This window comes from Sparus aurata, chromosome 8 (genome assembly GCF_900880675.1).
Source record: "Sparus aurata chromosome 8, fSpaAur1.1, whole genome shotgun sequence".
Taxonomy (NCBI): domain Eukaryota; kingdom Metazoa; phylum Chordata; class Actinopteri; order Spariformes; family Sparidae; genus Sparus; species Sparus aurata.
The window spans coordinates 7934193-7954326 of NC_044194.1; the positions used below are offsets into that span (position 1 = coordinate 7934193).

At 42.5% G+C, this 20134-nt stretch overlaps 3 protein-coding genes across 11 annotated transcripts in view; 1 reads left to right on the forward strand and 2 right to left on the reverse strand.

Moving 5' to 3' along the window:
• The window catches only part of fbxl13 (F-box and leucine-rich repeat protein 13), a 35006-nt gene extending 15437 nt beyond the window's left edge, over positions 1-19569 (forward strand). For 6 of the 9 annotated variants that reach the window (XM_030426067.1, XM_030426068.1, XM_030426072.1 and 3 more), the window contains one exon: positions 2545-3211. In XM_030426067.1, the coding sequence (XP_030281927.1) occupies positions 2545-2561 (17 nt within the window). In that variant the 3' untranslated portion in view covers positions 2562-3211. Of the gene's footprint in view, positions 1-2544; positions 3212-8080; positions 8139-17681 lie in introns of those variants that run through there. The other 3 variants (XR_003984909.1, XR_003984908.1, XR_003984907.1) reach the window with 3 other exon arrangements.
• On the reverse strand, positions 1902-5817 carry fam185a (family with sequence similarity 185 member A). Its single transcript, XM_030426094.1, has 8 exons — positions 5220-5817; positions 4938-5047; positions 4421-4513; positions 4147-4285; positions 2927-2968; positions 2736-2831; positions 2496-2630; positions 1902-2375 (listed from the first exon to the last, which is right to left on the reverse strand). Exons 1-8 carry the CDS (start codon positions 5653-5655, stop codon positions 2263-2265), a joined length of 1164 nt encoding a protein of 387 aa, XP_030281954.1. The 5' UTR covers positions 5656-5817; the 3' UTR covers positions 1902-2262.
• LOC115586736 (serine/arginine repetitive matrix protein 2-like) lies at positions 6815-15749 on the reverse strand. Its single transcript, XM_030426054.1, has 2 exons — positions 9233-15749; positions 6815-8006 (listed from the first exon to the last, which is right to left on the reverse strand). The coding sequence occupies exons 1-2, from the start codon at positions 15678-15680 to the stop codon at positions 7297-7299; spliced, it is 7158 nt and encodes a 2385-aa protein (XP_030281914.1). The 5' UTR covers positions 15681-15749; the 3' UTR covers positions 6815-7296.
• Positions 19570-20134: the final 565 nt, after the last annotated feature.

A 20134-nucleotide genomic window follows, 5' to 3' on the forward strand; every position in this document is an offset into this window, starting at 1 on the left:
ATATAAACAGATCTTATTTAACAATTGAGCTCACACAATCACAACAAGCATCATTTTTGGGACATCATTTCAAAACACATTAACAACAGACTATTTTGATTCATACACCTGAGATCATCCACACAAGGATGAATCACATGGTTAAATCCCACATCGGTAGCTGATAATTAGGTTACACTTTCTTTGTTTTCTGTACTCCACCTGTCTGGATAGAGGCTCACATATAACACTGTTTCTGATACAGCAGTATGTTTTGTGTCATTGTATCTCTATGTTGGCTAGTTGCATAAACATTTCTGATGTCTAGTCAGAATTTTTGCGCAACAGTTATCCTCTGGGTCATTTTTGGATCCTCCGTTTATAGTAATAAAATTCTTTCCTCACTGCTGTATAATGTTTCGCTTGTACAAAGACAACACAATTGTATTGCGCCACTTATTTAGAGTCAGTATTCAAATTGTTTAAGCTCTAAAACAACTGGACATTGTTTAAAAAAGTGAAGTATTCCACTTTTGACCTTGAAATATATTTCCTTAGATGGTACTTTTATAGAGAAACTGCCCCAGTTGTAAAATATTGGATGAATGTGGTTAGAAAAATAGTTCTGAATTCCAGGGATAAAAATATCGCTGGGTTGTTTTTACAACATTGAAATCATTTATTGGTTTCTACTACCAATGATTATCAGGAGTGACAGCAATAACACAAAAAAACACTTTGTGGATGCAGAGGTCGGCCTGGTATCTTTAGGATTGATAGTAATGATATCTATTTACACAGAAGTTTTCTAAACCCCCATTATTAAATGCTTCACAGAACAAGATCATAAAAACCAACAGAGAAAGTAAATAAAACACATTAAACCAGCAAAAGGCAGTCATTAACATCAGATAAATACGTTTTAAGAAGAGATAAAAGAGGTCCCTGTTTCTGCTGGACTGATTTCCTCAGGCAGCTCTTTCCATAACGTTTTGGCTTTGACTGCGAATGATTGGTCACTTCCAGTTTTCAGCTGTGCCCGAGGAACAGATCAAAGACCTGTGCTTGAAGATCTCTGGCTACAAACATACATTCTCTCAACTGTGAGTTCAGATAATTACCATGAACCGAGACCATGAAGAGCGTTCGAAGTCAACAACAGGATCTTAAAACGTACTGGAAACCCATGCAAGGAGTTTAAAAGGAGCCTAATGTGGTCACTTCTCTTGTGCCTTGCTAAAATACTGGCAGCTGAAACCTGGTTCTGTACAAACTGAAGCTGGTTATTAGACATTGTGACAATTTAATGAACAATAATTATATTTTGATACACACGGGAGTAGAAAGCACTTCAAACTATCTAGTGTTGATCAAATCAAATCTGATTTCAGAGCTTGATGGAATTGATTGTAACTGTTTCGAAATTTCTACATTTTGTGATTTATATTGGTTTGTAAACGCAGTGTCTCTATTCATTTATGCTCTTTAAATTAAAAGTCTATTTATTTACAATCTTGGATCATCCCTTGTTTATGTAACACATTTTAATTGCATTTCACCTGGTTTTATTTTGACTGAAGTTCATGTGTGGACTTGCTTTGAAATGTTAACACTATAAGAACACCCAAGAAGACGTGCCAATGATATCGAGGCTCATTGGTGGAAACAAGTTAATATCTTGTAGAGTTATGCTGCAATATGAGGCTCTTCTGGAATGTACAAAGAGGATTATGGAAAATGTGTCTTCATTTAATATTTAATGCTTAAATTGAAATGAATTAATTATTAGCTTTTTCAATAATTACAACCAGGTCATCCACAGACAAAGTCAGAATTTGTAACTTCTGTTTCAGACGTGAAAGTTTCAGACGTGAAAGTGTCAGACGTTTCGTTGCCTCTTGGTAAAAAACTAAACAAAGCACTTTTCATGCTTTTGTCAAAGGCTGACATATTTTTATTGTATTTACATACCATACAGAAGATATAATAACACAATGCAGTGAACATAAAAAAATAATATCAAGAGGCAAACTGCAACTAATTAACATTCAGTGATGCAGTGACATATGCTTTTCAGATTAAGTGTATGTACAGTGATTTTTAACACGTACAGAATATTTGTTAAATACTTTACACAATACATGATTTCCTTGCGAAAAAGTACAGTATATCCTGAGCACAGAGTTTGAAATACTTCAGTGTATCAATGGTTCATCCAATCTGGAAGAGCGACAGTAAACATCTGGCCTCAGCATTGTGAATCGAAATCATTCCACTCATAAATCAGCTCCCGAGCTTCAGGGACTCAAACCAGCTCTGTGTCTTCAGTCTGACCGAGCCTCTGTCTGCCCGAGCTTTAACCCACCGGTCCACTGCAGACTCTCCGTTCATATAGCCTGAGAGAAACACAGAGTTATAGAAAGGAAACAGAACATTCTGTGTTGATTCAAATGCTGGGTGTTAAGTTAATTAACTGTGCCGTGGAGTGTGATGTAATAAAAAAAATGATGGCTTACCACTAACTGTGGTTTGGCCTTCAGTTGTGTTGTTTTCTACTCCCTGCAGAACAACCTCCGGGCTGATATCCACCGACGCTCCACAGAGCTCCACCCCAGCTTTCAGCGAGGAGGGGACACGCACACACAACTCTCCTATGTCCAACAGAAGAATGAGGGACAAACAAAGAAGAAGAATGTGAGTCACAGTTGGAAACGGGAAGAAAAGCTTTGATGCGTGAGGTGAATATTCATGTTTACCTTCCTGACTGTGGAGTTCGGCGCTGCCACCGTCGCCCACGTAGACATCGATGCCTCCACTGTTAGAGGAAACCTTCAGGAAATTGTTTGAACCATCTGCAAAAGCAGAGAAAGCCTCAGGTTGTTTTTTACCAGCCACTGATAGATACCACACGTGGTTAATTGTGCATTCACAGGGTCAGCTTGCTTACCAACAACTGTATCTCCAGACATGTTCTTCACAGTCGCGTTACCTTTAAATCAAAGAAAGCAAAGGGTCAGATATAATTAATTTAACTAGCTGTCAGATTATATTCAGCTCCTTGTAAATCACATCTATTTCCACTTTAACAGGCTGTAGAGACACCTCTGTCACAGACTGCATCAACAACATAGATCTCTCGCGTCAACAGGATAATTGATTCCATGTACTGTAATGGTGTGGCTCATCTGTAACAGGAAGAAATTAAAATTTGGTGACGCATTTCTTCACATCACATCGATGTTTGTCCTCTCATCTTTACTTCCGAGAATGAAGTCTTTTTTACATCAGATCTTTTTTTTTAATAGTTACCCCGAAAGCAATTCACAAGAACAAAGTTTGTGATAAATTACAACCACATTACTCTCTAATGACTGTTTTTGGATCAGAGCCCAGGATTCCTGACGTGCCAAAGCTCTGCTTTACAAACCAAGTTTACAATGCAGCTGTATAAAGCAAAGGGCTCATGTGCAGGAGAGGTTTAGAAAGGTTTTAGCGCAGTGTCCTTTAGCTGCAGGTTGTAGATTAGATTAATAAGAATAAAAAAGTGTTTATCGCAGGCCACTCTGGCTCGGGTGGGTTGGAGTGAGGCATAAACTGACACGAAAAAATCTTTAAAAAAGCTTTCCGTAACATTTAAAGACCCCATATTTTGTTTCTTTTCAGGTTCATTCTTCTGTTTTGAGGTGTTCACGAGGAGATGTTTGTGTTTTAATGTCCAAAAAAACTGTCCACTGCTGCAGCACCTCTATTCACTCTGTCTGAATGCTCTGTGTTAGCTCCTGCTCTGATTGATCAGCTCTCGCAGGCCTGAACAAGGCACCACTCAGCGTTTCTGCAGCTCCTCTGCCATGGGCATTGCTGCGTGAAATGATTATATAGTTGTGACATCAAAACCTTACAGAAGTCCTGATGGCTAGTTTCAAAGACACCGTCACTGAATGAGTCATGTGCGCATTTCTCCTTGGACTAAGCGTTTTGATACCACACCAGCTTTACGATCAAAAAACAAATTGAAATCTCACTTTCTCCAATTTCTGGGACCTTTTACTTTTTTCTCCACCCTACATTTGAGTTTGGCTGCAGCACCAACAACCACACAGACAGTATAGATGAGGATAGAGTGACACTTTTGGCGGAGATGAGGAGTACATGCTGCTGTTTGCTCACCGTGCACATGCCCCAGTTCTACCCTGCCAGAGCAGGAGGACACGCAGCTGGACTCGGCATAGATGGCTTTGACCTTCAGAGGGCCACGTTCTGTTGAAACATTCATTTCGGTGCCCTGGAGCTTCTTGACATCCACTGCCTGCGAACACACAACCAATCACTGCACATGACTGCTGTAGCCAGGTGATGTATGACTTGTAAACACATTCAGATCAGGCCCGTATTCAGGCTGCTGCTGCCCTCTAATGACTGCTGAGTGTAAGTGTGTCCTTACGCTGTCTCCAGATGTGCTGATGTCCACATTTCCATGGATGGTGCCGGTGCCTGTAACATCACCTCCAGTGGACTGGACCTCAACTCGGTGAGCCTGAGATATGACAAACAACAATGAGAGGACCAGAAGTGACGAACGTCAGCCTGAGACACATTAATTCAACTGATGTATCCTTCTTGGTGAATCAGAACACATCTTCTACTCTGCAGCAGTGGAGTGGAGTACTTTCTTGTTGTAAAAACTTTCCTCTGATGCTGTAAAACAAAAGATGTGTCTGATGGGGTTTTTGAGGCCTTCCTCCTCCTTCATAGTAACCAATACTGACTCCAACATGCAAAACTTGAGGACTCTTAGTACGAATGTAGTTGGATAAGCTATTCAGATTTGCCTAATTGAAGACACAACATCTGGCTTTGTGGCTGCTTTGGTTGTTATAAGAAGTGACAGCCACAATCAGTCAATCATTGTTTTTGGGTGAACTTATCCTTTAAGTTTTTTTCCCTGATGCTACACCCACCTTGACAGAGTGCAGTAAACAGTTCCCCATCTCTGTGTGCACCGTGCAGACATCACAGTCCATGTTCTTCACCTGCACATTGCCTTCACCTTGAGTCGTGATGAACAGATCTGACGAGATAACAGAGTTTATTAGGGAGACACCAGACAGGCAGGGTCCTGCCAACTGCTGAGAGAAATTATGACACTTTAAATCACCATTAAAGTCACAGACAGGCTCTTTTTTGGCCCTTGGGTGTTGTGTAAACATGTAGGGGTCATTGCATCAGCAGGAGACACTCACTGCTCTTTATAGGTGCAGACAGATCTATCAACACGCCGCTGTGAACCTTCTCAGCTGAGATGTGCAGCTCCTTCTTCTGGTCATCATAGCGGACGTGTAGGTGATCCAGGTCGACCTCTGGCTCGGTGTCTGTCCCGTGGACGGAGATGAAGGCTCGGTCAGCCTCCGGGAAGGCGTGGACGTCCAGCGGGTGGACGGAGATGCTGCAGCCCAGCTGTGCCCGCACGGTGCTGAAGGGACTCACCTCCAGAGCCCACTGCCTCAGAGGCTGCTTCACCTCCGCGTGTGTCGGACACTTGGAGGGAGCAGAGATGGAGAAGAGCCGTGAGGTATGCAGAGGACACTTGGGGGTTGAGAGTGTCCTGGTGCCGGCTGTGAGGGACCAGCAGCGGAGGAGTCCGACACGTCCCCGCTGACCTGCTGAGCTCCAAAACATCGCTAACACTTTCCGGTACCGCAGCTCATCCACCTGTTTAACACTTCTGCTGTCACAGCTAACTAACAACACAAACTACTGAGCTCAACACGCTGCCATTCTGTCAACATGGACTGACACAGCGGTCTCCGGTAGTGTTGTACAGCTAGCACAATGCTAACACTTCCGGTGCGACCTTTCAGAATAAAAGCGCTTCCCATAACTCAACAATGAATAGATCAGAGACATTCTTACTGTTATAATAAGTTTATGTTCACAACAAATTAACTATAAAATGGATGCATCAGTTTTGATATTTGAGATTGATCCAGTAAAAAAAAAAATTGTAATAAGTTTTGAAAAATATAATTAGACAGAAAACCACAATAGAGAAGTTTATTTGGTAAAATGCAAAGTACAATTTATATCTTTCTTGGGGGACTTTTAAAGGGTTCAATTTTAAAGACACAAGAAACTATGTAATGTAGGTTTAAAAAATATGCATATTCCTCTCGACCTTTGTATTAATTTTCTTAGACAGCTGCCTGCCCTCACCATGTCTTCCCCTCTTCATGCAGCTATGTGCTGTATAACCAGGATTACAATCTGGTCCCATGTTTGCTGTGTGGCAATATGACTGAACAGAAATTTGTATAAAACTGTGCAACATCTAATCAGGACAAATACACTAACCATCCTGGTAACATCCTGTCGAGCGATAATTTGCTTTAATAGTACGTTTCTCCAGCCCCCTAAGATGGAAATAGAGAAACAACACCAACCACCCTTTTCGCCCTGCTTTTTTGGGGGGTCTTTTTTGTTGAAGGCAGAATCCTTTACTTCCGGTTTTTGTCTACATCACACTAATAAACTTGACAAACCGGATGTGTGCTCTTGTATAAACCTAGCACCACCCCTCTTTTGGTTTTGTCCAATCAGAGGGCCTGTGTCAGCAAGTGACGGCTGACGTCGTCCTCGCCGCAAAGGCTGTCGGGAATTTGAGTCTCAACCCGTTTGCATGGATGAAGACGTAGCTTATCAGTTTTACATAACAGGCTCTGATGCACTGAGGTCACTTTTTTCTTTAAAAATCTGGATTGATCTCTTCTTGTTATTGAATTTATTGGTTATTTTTGTATTTTTGTTTACAGAATGAAGGAGCACCAAACATGAAAAAAACGTATTTTCCTTCAATTTTATTTATCTTAACAAATCAAACTTAATTACAAAACATCCCAACAGCTTTCATCAACCATCAACTGGCTTTCCAGTACTGTAGTAAAAAAATATCAGTCTCTGTTGCTGCATACCCGTCAGATCCAATGAGAAATAATCCTTTACAAGAGGCTCTCTCTCTCTCGTCATAAACAAAATACACTCTCAAAATAAAAACAAAAACAAAAAAACATATAACATATAAAGGTTATAAACACAATACTATGTAATTCGGACTATAACTTTTGTAACTATGTACATCCTCAGCTATTGTCACTGTCTTCTGTAAACACATGATAAAGTATTGCAGAATCAAACACCACAAGGCGGCAGCATTGTGTTAATAGCGAATACAATAAGTGTGTAGATAAAACATTAAACTGTACGGAGCATCTCAGGAGCTTATGGTTTAAGTTTATGTTTTCCAACACGCCTCAGCAGAGAGTCTCACGGTCTGAAGCCCTTTGGTCTGATCATCATCCTGACAGTTTTAAAGGACTGTCTGTCATTGGTGGGATAATACTCTGTGGATATGTTACGCCACGTCCCCCAGAAGATCCCGTCCCGGACCCCCTTGTACTTCCCCACATAGTATCTCCCGTTGAGGTTTGCAGCCATGCAGGCATCGAACCACCATCCGGAGCTGTAGTAGGCCCCGCAGTTCCCGGACGGGTAGCGGTCGTGGTCTCTGTCCGGGGTGGTGAAGGCCCTGTTGTTGTGGTCGTAACTTTTGCTGAAGCGCAGAGCATCACCTGCTGTACCTGAGTACCCGTCCACCGTCAGCCTGTAGCGCCACCGTTCACTCGCCACCTTGAACTGCTCATACTCTGCATACTCCATCACCCCGTCAGAGTCCTCCAGCTCCACCCGCAGCGTCATGTCCCTGTCCCGGGTCAGCACGTGGATCATGTTGTTTCCCAGCCAAAACTCCCCTCCGTTCAGCTCCCCGAAGCCGGATCGGTACTCTGCCCAGGTGCGGTTGAAGCTCACGCTGCCGTCCTGACGGCGCTGCAGGAGCGTCCACCCTCCTCCGTCCAGCTCCATGTCACAGAAGACCGAGAAGCTCCTGCCGCGGAGGTCAGGGGTCACCAGGTAAACCCCGCTCTTTGTGTCGCCCCTGAGCAGGTAGTCAGAGCAGTCTCTCTTTAGCGAGGTACCTGTAGATAAGGAATAAGTTATAAAGAGTTATTAACACATTTGTGCTTGTGACCTGCTTTAACTCCTCTTGCAGGTGAAATTATCATCTTGCAGCTGGCATGCTCTCGTGAAATGAGGTCAGATGGCAACAGGTCAGTGCAAAACTACTTTTCCACCATAAAAGATTATATGCTTTTAAAGTCTGTCAAGGTGGTCCACCACAGTACATACACATGTAGTACTTTAAAACAAAACTGGATTTGAGAGATAAAGTAAGCCAGATTTTAATGAAATGATTACAGTTTTAGCAGGAGTTTTTGTGTCTTCTACTTCTCTACTAAAAAACAAATATACAGTTTGAACTCATAAACAAATGGGAAAGTACTCTTGACCCTTTGCCTGTTGGTTGAATTCTGAACTCAAGTATTAAACTGGAGTATTCATTAGATTGATTTGATGCCAAATGATTCACTCACTGTAAGCCTCTCTCCTCTGAGGCATGTTTTAAAGCTGCAAGTCTCCTCACAGTCAGTGGTTTTATCCCTGATCACGACACTCATGCAGACACACGATCTGCACACGTGTGCAAATTCCTCCTTTATTGTTTATTAGCCATGTCATGTGGAAGGACGATGATCTCAGACAACAGGATGAAGCCCTGATTAGGACCCAGTGGTCCAAACATGTTGGCCTTGTTAATGATTTAGCCACTTTAATAAGAATAATATTTCCTTCCTTGTCTGATGCATTTCTAATACTTGGAGTGTCTGGATTGCCTCAGGTTGTTTATGTTTATATTCTCACTTTTTCTTTTTTCGTACGAGCATCATTAGTGCTTACCATATGATCCTTTTACCTAAAATCCTTTCAGCCCAGGTCATACCAGTTTGGCTTTTTTGATTATCATGAGCACTGAAATACTAATCCATAACAGTTCCTAACAGTTTTCTCTCCCTAATTATTGTGACGTAATGTCGACAAGAGGCAATACTTTTTTATGAGGCTGGTTGTTGCACATGTCTCCTCTCTTTCCTATTTGAATTTAATTTGTTTTTACCACTTTGTGCAGACACTTTGTGCAGACACATTTCATTGTGTTGCTGCCGTACATGGCAATATCATTACATGCAAGCTTTATCAACAACTCTGCAATCCCTGCAGAAAGTTTCTTACATTAGTTATGAGCATGTATACAGAGATATATACCGGATTAAGCGCTGTAATAGTTAAAAATAACATCTCTTGCCTTTAGATGGTAGTGTTGGACGTTTGCTGTCTGTCCTGTCAGGCCTGCTGCCTCCCTCGTCTGTTAGTCTTCCATTAGGACTCAGGCTGTTATTGAAGAAAGCTGCCACCTGGTTGATTTTCACTCGCAGCTCGCGTGCACTGGGAGTGGAAGCTTCAGGTGCCAGTGGCTCCGGGCCAGAGGTGGCAGGGTTGGTTGACCTGATGTCTGGGCTGGTTGTGGAGGTTGTTTTAGCACTGGGTGAAGGGACTGCAATCAACGTTTTGTCTGGATCTGGAGTTTGTCTGGGTGCTGTTTCCTCCATATTGTGAAGTATCTTAGGTTGTAACCTGGAGACACTATCAGATGCTTCATTTGGCTTTGTGGATCCTGGACTGGTGCTAGGGATAACACTTGGGAGGATCCTGTGCATGAATTTGTTTGGTCTTGTTGTCATTGGGATCGATGGTGGTTGACCGACTGTTTGTGGCCTCAGATCAGACGTAATCCTGCTGTTTGGGCTCATCGTGAAGCCTTCAGGGGGAGCGTGAAGGCGATGGAAGGGTCCAGTCTCCAGGCTGTTAGAGGTTTTTGGACCCAGAGTGATAGTTTTCATCCTGCTGGGACTGAAATCTGTCTCTCCTGGGGAATGAGTCATGTCAGCAGTCTGTTTTTTATGACCAGATGCAGGTGGCATGTCAGTTTGAGTGTTTTGGATGCTATCTGTAGTCGTCCTGGTGATTTGAGGAGGATCTAGATCTGTTTTGGTCTTCGGACTTGGCTTTAGTTGCACTGATGGTTTTGGCCTTTGAAAAGATGTTGCTCCTGGCTTCACTCTGGGTTTGGTTGGTGGTCTGGGTTTGGATGTTTTGTTGGATTCTGCTCCAGGGATTTCGTCAGGCACAGATTTGGGGTTAAGGTCGGGCATTTCGTCAGGCCGAGGTGTTTTAAATTCCTGATTGGTTTGTGGTCTTTGATTAGGTTTAGGCTTCACATGTGGCTTAGTCTTCTGGCCTTTCGCAGGATCTGGATGTTTTTGGTTAAGTTTAGGCAGTTGCCCAGGTTTAGGCTTTTGGTGTGTTTTATGGGTTTTCTGGCTAGGTTTAGGTTTGATCAAGGCACGATCAGGTTTAGGCTTTTCTCGCCGTGATGAGTCTCGGACAGCATTAGGCTCAGTCGTAACATTTCTATCAGAATTTTCAACAAATTCTCTTCCAGGATTTTGGTCTGGTTTAGGCTTGAGACTAGCTGTTTCACTTCTTTCAGGATCAGGCTCTTGAACAGATGGGTCATACTGTTTTATTGTTGTCCTTTGATCAGGCTTTTGTTTTTCTTCAGTCTTTGGATTTTGGTCGGGTTTAGGCTTTTGATCTGATGGTTTGATCTGGGTACGATCACGTGGGCGCTTTTGTCCGGCTGATGAGTCTTGGGCAGATTTAGGCTCTGTCGTAGGATTTATATCAGAATTTTCCTCAAATTCAGTTGCAGGATTTTGGTCAGGTTTAGGCTTGAGGCTCACTGATTCACTTATTTCAGGATCAGGCTCTTGAACAGATGGGTCATACTGTTTTATTGTTGTCCTTTGATCAGGCTTTTGTTTTTCTTCAGTCTTTGGATTTTGGTCGGGTTTAGGCTTTTGATCAGAGGGTTTGATCTGGGTACGATCACGTGGGCGCTTTTGTCGGGCTGATGAGTCTTGGGCAGATTTAGGCTCTGTCGTAGGATTTATATCAGAATTTTCCTCAAATTCAGTTGCAGGATTTTGGTCAGGTTTAGGCTTGAGGCTCACTGTTTCACTTATTTCAGGATCAGGCTCTTGAACAGATGGAACATATTGCTTTATTGTTGACCTTTGATCAGGCTTTTGTTTTTCTTCAGTCTTTGGATTTTGGTCGGGTTTAGGCTTTTGATCTGAGGGTTTGATCTTGGTGCGATCACGTGGGCGCTTTTGTCCGGTTGATGAGTCTCGGACAGAGTTAGGCTCAGGCGACGTCAATATATCTGAACTTTCTAATAATTCTGTTCCAGGATTTTGTTTGGGTTTTGGTGTGGTGCTAGCTGTTTCACTTCTTTCAGGATCAGGCTGTTGAACAGATGGGACAGTTTCCTTTATTGTTGACCTTTGATCAGGCTTTTGTTTTTCTTCAGTTTTAGGCTTTATGTGAGGTTTAGGCTTTTGATCAGAGGGTTTGATCTGGGTACGATCAGGTGTAAGCTTTTGTCCTGGCGATGAGTCTTGGTCAGATTTAGGCTCAGGCGAAGGATTTGTATCTGAACTTTCTAATGATTCTGTTCCTGGATTTTGTTTGGGTTTTGGTGTGAGACTAGCTGTTTCATCTCTTTCGGGTTCAGGCTCTCGATAAGTGTGGACATATTGGTTTATTGTTGACCTTTCATCAGGTTTTTGTTTTCCTTCAGTTTTTGTATTTTGGTTCGGTTTTGGTAAGTGATCAGAGGGTTTGATCAGGGTACGATCAGGTGTAAGCTTTTTTCCAGATGATGAGTCTTGGACAGATTTAGGCTCCGTTGTAGGATTTGTATCAGAATTTCCCTCAAATGCAGTTGCAGGATTTTGTTTGGGTTTAGGTTTGAGGCTCACTGTTTCACTTCTTTCAGGATCAGGCTCTTGAACAGATGGGACATATTGGTTTAATTTTGTCTTTTGATCAGGTTTTTGTTTTTCTTCAGTTTTTGGCTTTATGTGAGGTTTAGGCTTTTGATCAGAGGGTTTGATCTGGGTACGATCAGGTGTAAGCTTTTGTCCTGGCGACGAGGCTTGGTCAGATTTAGGCTCAGGCGAAGGATTTGTATCTAAACTTTCAAATGATTCTGTTCCAGGATTCTGTTTGGGTTTTGGTGTAAAGCTAGCTGTTTCAGTTCTTTCAGGATCAGGTTCTTGATAAGAGGGGACATATTGGTTTATTGTTGACCTTTCATCAGGTTTTTGTTTTCCTTCAGTTTTTGGATTTTGGTTGGGTTTGGGTAATTGATCAGAGGGTTTGATCAGGGTATGATCAGGTGTAAGCTTTTTTCCAGATGATGAGTCTTGGACAGAGTTAGGCTCCGTTGTAGGGTTTATATCAGAGTTTTCCTCGAATTCCATGAAATGATTTTGGTTGGGTTTAGGCTTTTGATTAGAGGGATTGATCAGGGTATGATCAGGTGTCAGCTTTTGTCCAGGTGATGAGTCTTGGACAGATTTAGGCTCAGGTGAAGGACTTTCATCAGGGTTTTCTAACAGTTCTGTTCCAGGATTTTGGTCAGGTTTAGGTGTGAGGCTCACTGTTTCACTTCTTTCAGGATCAAGCTCTTGAACAGATGGGTCATACTGTTCTATTGTTGTCCTTTGATCAGGCTTTTGTTTTTCTTCAGTCTTTGGCTTGTGGTTGGGTTTAGGCTTTTGATCAGAGGGTTTGATCAGGGTACGATCAGGTTTAAGCTTTTGTCCAGGTGATAAGTCTTGGACAGATTTAGACTCCGTCGTTGGATTTATTTCAGATGTTTCTTCAAATTCTGTGACAGGATTTTGGTCTGGTTTTGGCTTGAAGCTAGCTGTTTCACCTCTGTCAGGATCAGGCTCTTGATAAGTGGGAACATATTGGTTTATTGTTGACTTTTGATCAGGTTTTTGTTTTCCTTCAGTTTTTGGCGTTTGGTTGGGTTTAGGCTTTTGATCAGAGGGTTTGATCAAGGTACGATCAGGTTTAAGCTTTTGTCCAGGTGATAAGTCTTGGACAGATTTAGACTCCGTCGTTGGATTTATTTCAGATGTTTCTTCAAATTCTGTGACAGGATTTTGGTCTGGTTTTGGCTTGAAGCTAGCTGTTTCACCTCTGTCAGGATCAGGCTCTTGATAAGTGGGAACATATTGGTTTATTGTTGACTTTTGATCAGGTTTTTGTTTTCCTTCAGTTTTTGGCGTTTGGTTGGGTTTAGGCTTTTGATCAGAGGGTGTCGTCAGGGTACGTTCAGGTTTAAGCTTTTGTCCAGGTGATAAGTGCTGGACAGATTTAGGCTCAGGTGAAGGACTTTCATCAGGGTCTCTTACAGGATTTTGGCCAGGTCTAGGCGTGAGGCTAGCTGTTTCAGTTTCAGGTTCAGGCTCTTGAACAGATGGAACATAATGGTTTATTGTTGACTTTTGGTCCAGTTGAGATTTTTCTTCACTTTTTGGCTTTTTGGGAGGTTTTTGCTTCTGGTCAAGCTTGTCTGATTTAAGAGGATGAAGAGGTTTTTTCGAGTTTTGATTATTACTTGGTATTTCAGGGTCTTGGTCAGTTTGAGGATCTTTGTCAGAACCAGTTCTGTTTAGAGTTTCAGGTCTCTGATGTGATGTAGGTCTCTGATGAGATTTTGGCTTCTGAACAGGTAACTGGTTTTGATCAGTTGTATGTTCTTGGTCAAGATTAGGTGTTTGAATATTATTTCTACCTTGATCAGTTGGTAAATTACCAGTCGAAGGTCTTTGGTCTCGTTTTGGGCCTCTGTCAGGTTTAGGTCTCTGGTCCGTTGTAGGTTTCTGGTGAGAAGGCTTCTGCTTTTGGTCATGTGTTGTCTTTTTGTCAAGCAAAGGAGCTTGATCAGGGTTACGGTCATTCTTAGGTTTTTTAAGCCTTCTGTCTAATTCAGGCTTAATTGCTGGTTTATGATTTTCACCGGGCTTTGGTCCACGGCCTGGAAGAGGTTTTACTCTGGTTTTAGTGTTTGAGCTGATGTTCTTTTTGGCTGTCCAACGACTGCGGCCTGCGACTCCTGGGAATGTAGTTGTGTGTAAATTCTGATGAGGAGTCGTGGTGGATGCAGTTGCCATAGTTGAGCTAACTCGCCCCTGGAGGCCTGCCCCAGGTCTTGCGCTGGTTGTAGAAGTGACCCTAGTAGTGGCTCTAGTTATCTGCTGTATGGAGCCACCTTGTGTGCCTACTGTGGCTGTTATTGTTGGCCTAGTTGTGGTCCTAACACCGGCCTCTGCATCAGGGCGCGGGTGCTCATAAATGCCAGCAGCTCCAAGGCCTTTGCTTTGAGTTGGTAGCCTGTCAGCAGTTATTGTCATCTCTTGATCAACACCTGTGAGCAAACGTGAAGTTGAGCTGGACCCAGGAGGAGATGGAAGAGATGACGTAAAGGTTTCAGCTTCGTTTGAGTCCTTGAAGCCGTGCCTTTGAGCTACAGTCACAGTAAAGTGAGGGGTTGGCCTGATTGAAACAAAGTCTGTCCTCTCGATTGGCTTGCTGGATGATAATTCTCCATCACTGTCTCTCTGTACACTCTGGACTGTTTTCCCTACTTCTGTTTTGATCTCCCTCTCCTCCTCCTCCTCCACCTCCCCCTCTTTTATAGTCTTCTCTTTTTCTGCACGCCCAATGCTCTCAGTCTGTTTCGGTTTCTCATTATTTCGATCCACTATTATTCCCCATTCCATTTCCTTTTTCCTCTCCTCCCTGTTCTGCTCCTGATCCTTATTTGTATGCTCACCACGGTCCACAGACATCTTTATTCCATCACTGCCCCCGTCTTCCTCAGTTTGGGTGTTTCTCTCTGCTTCCTTTGTTTTGTCTCGCCACACGTGACGGTCACTTTCTTCTTTTTTCTCCTTATTTTTTATATTAGTTGTAATCCTCCTCTCTTTTCCGCTCTCCGACATATCCTCTTGATCTCCCTTTGAAATCCCTCTTCCACCCTTTTCTTTATTCCTGTCTGTCTCTCTCTCTTTGTTATTTCTTTCAACAACCTTTTCTGTGACAATATCCACTATTCTTTCATTTCCACCAGCAGTTGGCACCTTTGCCTGACCCAATTCATCCTTTCCTTTTGCCCCCTCTCCCTGAGTATTTCCATCATTTTCTGCAACTGCTTTTCGGGTTTCTTCATCCTCATTTTCTTTTACGACCCCTTTATTGCTCTCTCTTTCTGTTTCCCACTTCTTTCTCCCTTTCTCTTCCAAAGTTGTTCTTTTTCCGGAGTCAGTGTCACCATCTCCTTTCATAGACTTTCCTGGTTTAAGCCTGTCTGTCCCACACTCCTGTCTGAATTCTTTTAATCTCTCAGGATTTCTCTCGTTCAGTGAGTTCCTCTCATCCTTGTGTCTTTCCGTACCTTTCTCATTCAGCTTTTCATGCTCTCTTTCTCTCTGCCTTCCACACTCTCTCTCAGTTTGGCTTACTGTACAGTCTGCGCACATCCTCCGCAGCTGATCCACATTGTCCTTTAGCTTCTGCAGATCCTCCACGATCTTCTCCAGCTCACTGAGCTGCTTTGGCAAATAGACAGTCATCGGCGGCATACTGAATAGGTAGGGGCACGTACTCTCATCCTGCCCATGTCTGCACGGCCCCTCAGGTCTCAGAGTTGCGGCGCAGGGCCCAAAGCCACCGTACTCCAGGAGGTCGCCTTCATCAGAGTCCACCGTGGTCCAAGACAGACTCGTGAAGGCCAGCAGGGTCCCACAGATGCACAGTGCTGTTAACCTCATCACGTCCCGAGTAAAGAGTAAAAGGAGAGTCGGGAGAGAGTGTTAAAAAGACCCACCTCAGTCTGAGAAGCACAGTCACAGTGAGAGGAGGAGGTAAGGTGGGAGGGAGAAGAGGAAGGGAGGGAGAACTGATGGAGCTGCTCAGTGGAAAGTCAGTCTGTGAGAGAAATGAGGAGCGAGAAGCACGGAGAGGAAAACAGGTGAAAGAAAAACAGTGAGGGTGAGAGGAGGATTATGTGGATGTACTTCCCAGTAGATGGTCTCTGTGAGATCGTGGATGATAAGCATGAAGCGTGAGCAGATGTTAAAATATTTCTACTTTGTAACATAAACAGAATTAGCTGTAACAGCTCAAAATCAATCCTGAAGAAGGAAGAAAGACAAACTGTGAAAGCTTTCAAGAGTGTGTGTCTTATTGTAATCCTATTATTACATTCCAGTGTGTCCTCATTGTAATCACTTAATGAAGACCATTCGTGATGCATTGTCATTCCATGATGTAGTATCTCGGCCGTGCATATACATATGTGTCACAGTTGCTTTGGCAGATGCATCCCACGCTTCCTGTCAGCCTCTTTACAAACATATGAGTGACATATGCGACAGGTCAAAATATGCATTTCAAGCATTTTATTTGCTGATGGGCCAGAGCCAACGTTTGTCACTCACATCTGTAAGGACATAATTTATCTGTATCTTTCACTATAAGCTGTTTGGTTGGATTTAGCTCCTGAGAAATGACAGTCAGGAATGTTAGATTTATCCAAGAAGGCCACTTGATTCAAACTTATCAAGTGCTATTGACTTTATTCAGACAGTACTAATCCTCAACAAGTGCTCAGAATTTGTGAGCCAACATCTGGGTGGAGAAGCTAAGCTCATAGTGTGCAGACTGTCCGTCCATGTACGATTTTGGTCCTGTGTGTCTACGTATAGTCAGAAAAAAAGGAAGAGAGAAAACACAGTCACATGAACTAAATGAGGCATCTGCTTGGCAGGGAGTTTAGATAATGAGGCTTTAGTTTCTCAGACCCGCGGGTGTAAATGTCAGTCCAACCACAGGAGATGAGATATGAGTGATAGCATGCAATGCAAGCGTTTGATGTTTCAGAAAATTTGTCCATTTTCAATCCTTGTTAGTCCGCTGAAATTGTCTTGTTTTTCGACTGCAATGAAACGTGACCCTCGTGCATTTTTGTTCTGTCTCTCTCACGCTGGCCGTTTGCTCTGACTGCACAAAGCTGGAGAGATTTCTCAGCTGTCCTTTTATAATGACAAAGGAAACCATTTGTTTAGCGAGAGGAGTGTGGGAACCACCAGGTTAAAAATATAGAACGTGTAGAGGAAGAAGTAAATGGCTCGATGCAGAACGTCACAGGCCCAGAGGTTAACCTTGGATGAGTGTGATGACTTCAAATGCTATACTTTGCACAAAAAAAATCAGTCAAAGTTTTTAACCGTTGAGTTAAGCTATAACATGTCTCAACAAAGCCTTTTAATCTGTATATATGAAGGTGGTAATGTATGACTTTACATTTCAAGTTGGAGCCGTCCTCCCCTGCAGCTATGAGCTCATTTGACATTTGACAACTGTTGGCAGGATAAAAGCCAAGAGTCCTTTCACCTTTCACAGTTGCTTCAGCACTTCGACACCTACTCTGAGAAATAGTGTGAGAGAAATGTTTACACTCTCTCGAGACTTCTGTCTGAACACTAGGCCGTATCGATTTATTATCACAGTCACAGCTTTTACAGCACAGCCAAGCATGAATCTCATAATCGCTGCTTATCCACAACAAACCAACCTGATGCATGCGGCTGCACGAGGAACAATAATAATTGTTGAAGTTCATTTAGGTTAACAAGATTCATTCAATAGGAGTTAATTTAAGTGAATCTGACTGATCTCCACAGCACGGCCAGGATCTCTATTATTCCCATTAATACCCTCACTCCTCCTGGCTTTACCCATTTATGGACAGCAGGTTTTTTTCTCCTCAGGGTGCCCTCTCGGGATACAGTGTTTTGAATTCCCCCAGTGAGCTGGCTTGGCCCACTCTCTGTCCTGGATTGTGTAAACACTGTGGTTTTTTCCACTCAGACTTGAACAAACATCTGACCATCAGTCCAGCGTTGCTGCCGGGGCTTCCTGGCAGACCACTTCATCTCCCTCCACTTTGGGCAGAGGAGCCAGTGTCGTCGGTCATGTCTGTTATGTGCATAAGTGTCCCATTTCCAGCTGACTGGAGTTAACCCAACGGCTGTCACATAGCAGCGCCAGCCTCTTGTAATACCACACTCAGCCTGCCTGCCTGAAGGTATAAACCTACCTGGACTGAATTAATCTACCGACGAGGACAAGCAAACATGTGTGCATTTAGCAGAACAGTTATATGATACAACACCTGCTTTAATCCCGTGGATCGGTATGTGTCAGTTTTAAAGTATCACGCCTACACACGCACCCATATTCATATTCACATGAACCGTCACTGCCAAGTCCTTAATTCTGCAGTAACTGATACATTCCTTTGCCATGTGTGAGGAGGTTCTTCATCTGTCAATTGACTGATAGAGATTCTCGAAGAGGAAACAACCGAGTGTCCCTCACATCTGGGCTGGATTTCCTACAGCGGGCCAACACCAGATAACGTCTGGTCAATTTGCTTCTGGTCCAAAAGCCTGGACTTTATTAAGACATTGTTTGAAATTTATATTTAAGAATTCCTCTCCTCCTGCTGTCGCCTTCTGCCCAGCGGGAGTGGACTCGGAAGGTAAAGTGCACATTCTTGAGACCCTGATATGCACGAGAAATACATTTTTTTTTGGGAACACAAGAGAGAATATTTCAAATGTTTAAGGTATATTTAAATGTAACTGTAATGACTCTAATTTCCTCTCTGTGGTGCATAGAAACCATGTGGGTGGAGAAGATGTAATTGCACATTAAGGTTTGTCTGAGTGCATGACAGAAACACAAGTCTGTTGACCTTTTTCTCCTCTCTGTACCAAATCTACATCAATATTTAGAGGAGACTTCAGACAGTATGAGTCAGAATGATGACTTGCTTTCTTATCCAGAATACTGAAGCTCATTGCTGGACGAGTGAATTTAGATAATTTGGTTGAGTAAAAGTAACAGTAAGACCGTAAAAATACTTGATTCCTTGAAGTGTAGTCCTGCACTGAAAATGTTACTCATAAAACTACATAAGTTTTACTCACAAATTGTACGAACATAAAAGAACTGAATGCAGAGTAGTTAGCTCCTGAGTTTTATGATCCTAAATGTAATATTACCAGATGCATTAATGATGCATTAATGTGCCGATCAAGGTGGAGCAAATTCGAATAGTCTTATTTGCTGTTAGTTTTAATGTGCACCGTGTAGTTTTGTTTCTCTTGGTTTCACAACTAAATAAACAAACTGACCTTAAAAGAGTTTTATAGTTTTATTTTGTTTTACTTTGTTTATATGTGGCGGACCCTGCCAACTTAGCTTCAAACAGTGTTCTGGGGACCTTCCCTTCTACTGAGAACAGCTTGTTCATTCAGTTATGGTAACAAATAATATTTCTGAGTTTGTGTTGGTGTATCATGAACAGAGTTTGTACTTCTTCTCCAAACCACATAGTGCCCCTTTAATTTTGAACAATGCATAACATTTTGCAAAACCTTTTTTGTTTTTACTTTTTTATTTCTGTCAGATAAATACAATGGAGTAAAAAGTGCCACATTTATGTCAGAATTGTGTGAAGTACAAATACCTCAAATGCTTGGGTACAAACTTTCCACCACTGCTGAAGGTGCAGTGAAGGATTATTCTCTGTGTATTGCCTCATGTTACTGGAACTAAAAATACCTGCAATAAACTGAGTCTTCTTCTCTATGGCAACTGTTTAAGTGTCACATTCACCAAATGAACAATTCGGGTCAAAAGGAATAAACAAATCTCATTTTAGAGTAAGCCAATGTCAACACTGATGAACAATGTGTACACTAACTTTCCAATCTCCCCGGGCAGATTAAGACTCCGACTTTAGTGGCTGCAGATACGAACCAGAGGAGCGTATAAATGGATGTGGACCGAGAGGAGCGGAGCATTTGATGAAGCGGTTAAGAGAAATGTAACTTACCACATCATTGGAGAATTAGTTTCTGTTTTCTGTCATAACAAGATAACTTTCATCCAATACAAGTGTGTTATGAAAGAAAGCATTTAGGCATGTATTTCATTACTTAATGTTGACATTTAATCAATAATAGTACTTAGATCCTGGAAGCACGAAAAGAAGTGACTAACAAAGTGTTGTTGTGCAACAGAGATAAGCACATTTTCAAATGACACCTCCCAACATCTGTGAGGATCAGTGGATGTGATCATTTCGACAGACAAAAAGGCAACTTGATGTATTTCCATCACTGTACTGCCACCTAGTGGCAGGTTTAAGAAA

Bases quoted from the DNA above. Each gene is read 5' to 3' on its own strand.
- fam185a (XM_030426094.1), bottom strand. From the start codon at position 5,655: ATGTTTTGGAGCTCAGCAGGTCAGCGGGGACGTGTCGGACTCCTCCGC. The intron at 2,832-2,926 runs GTAAGCAAGCTG...CTGCTTTTGCAG, and splicing joins GTCTGGAGATACAGTTGTTG to ATGGTTCAAACAATTTCCTG. The intron at 2,376-2,495 runs GTAAGCCATCAT...TGTTTCTCTCAG, and splicing joins AGGCCAAACCACAGTTAGTG to GCTATATGAACGGAGAGTCT.
- LOC115586736 (XM_030426054.1), bottom strand. From the start codon at position 15,680: ATGAGGTTAACAGCACTGTGCATCTGTGGGACCCTGCTGGCCTTCACG. The intron at 8,007-9,232 runs GCAAGAGATGTT...CCTTATCTACAG, and splicing joins TCCAACACTACCATCTAAAG to GTACCTCGCTAAAGAGAGAC.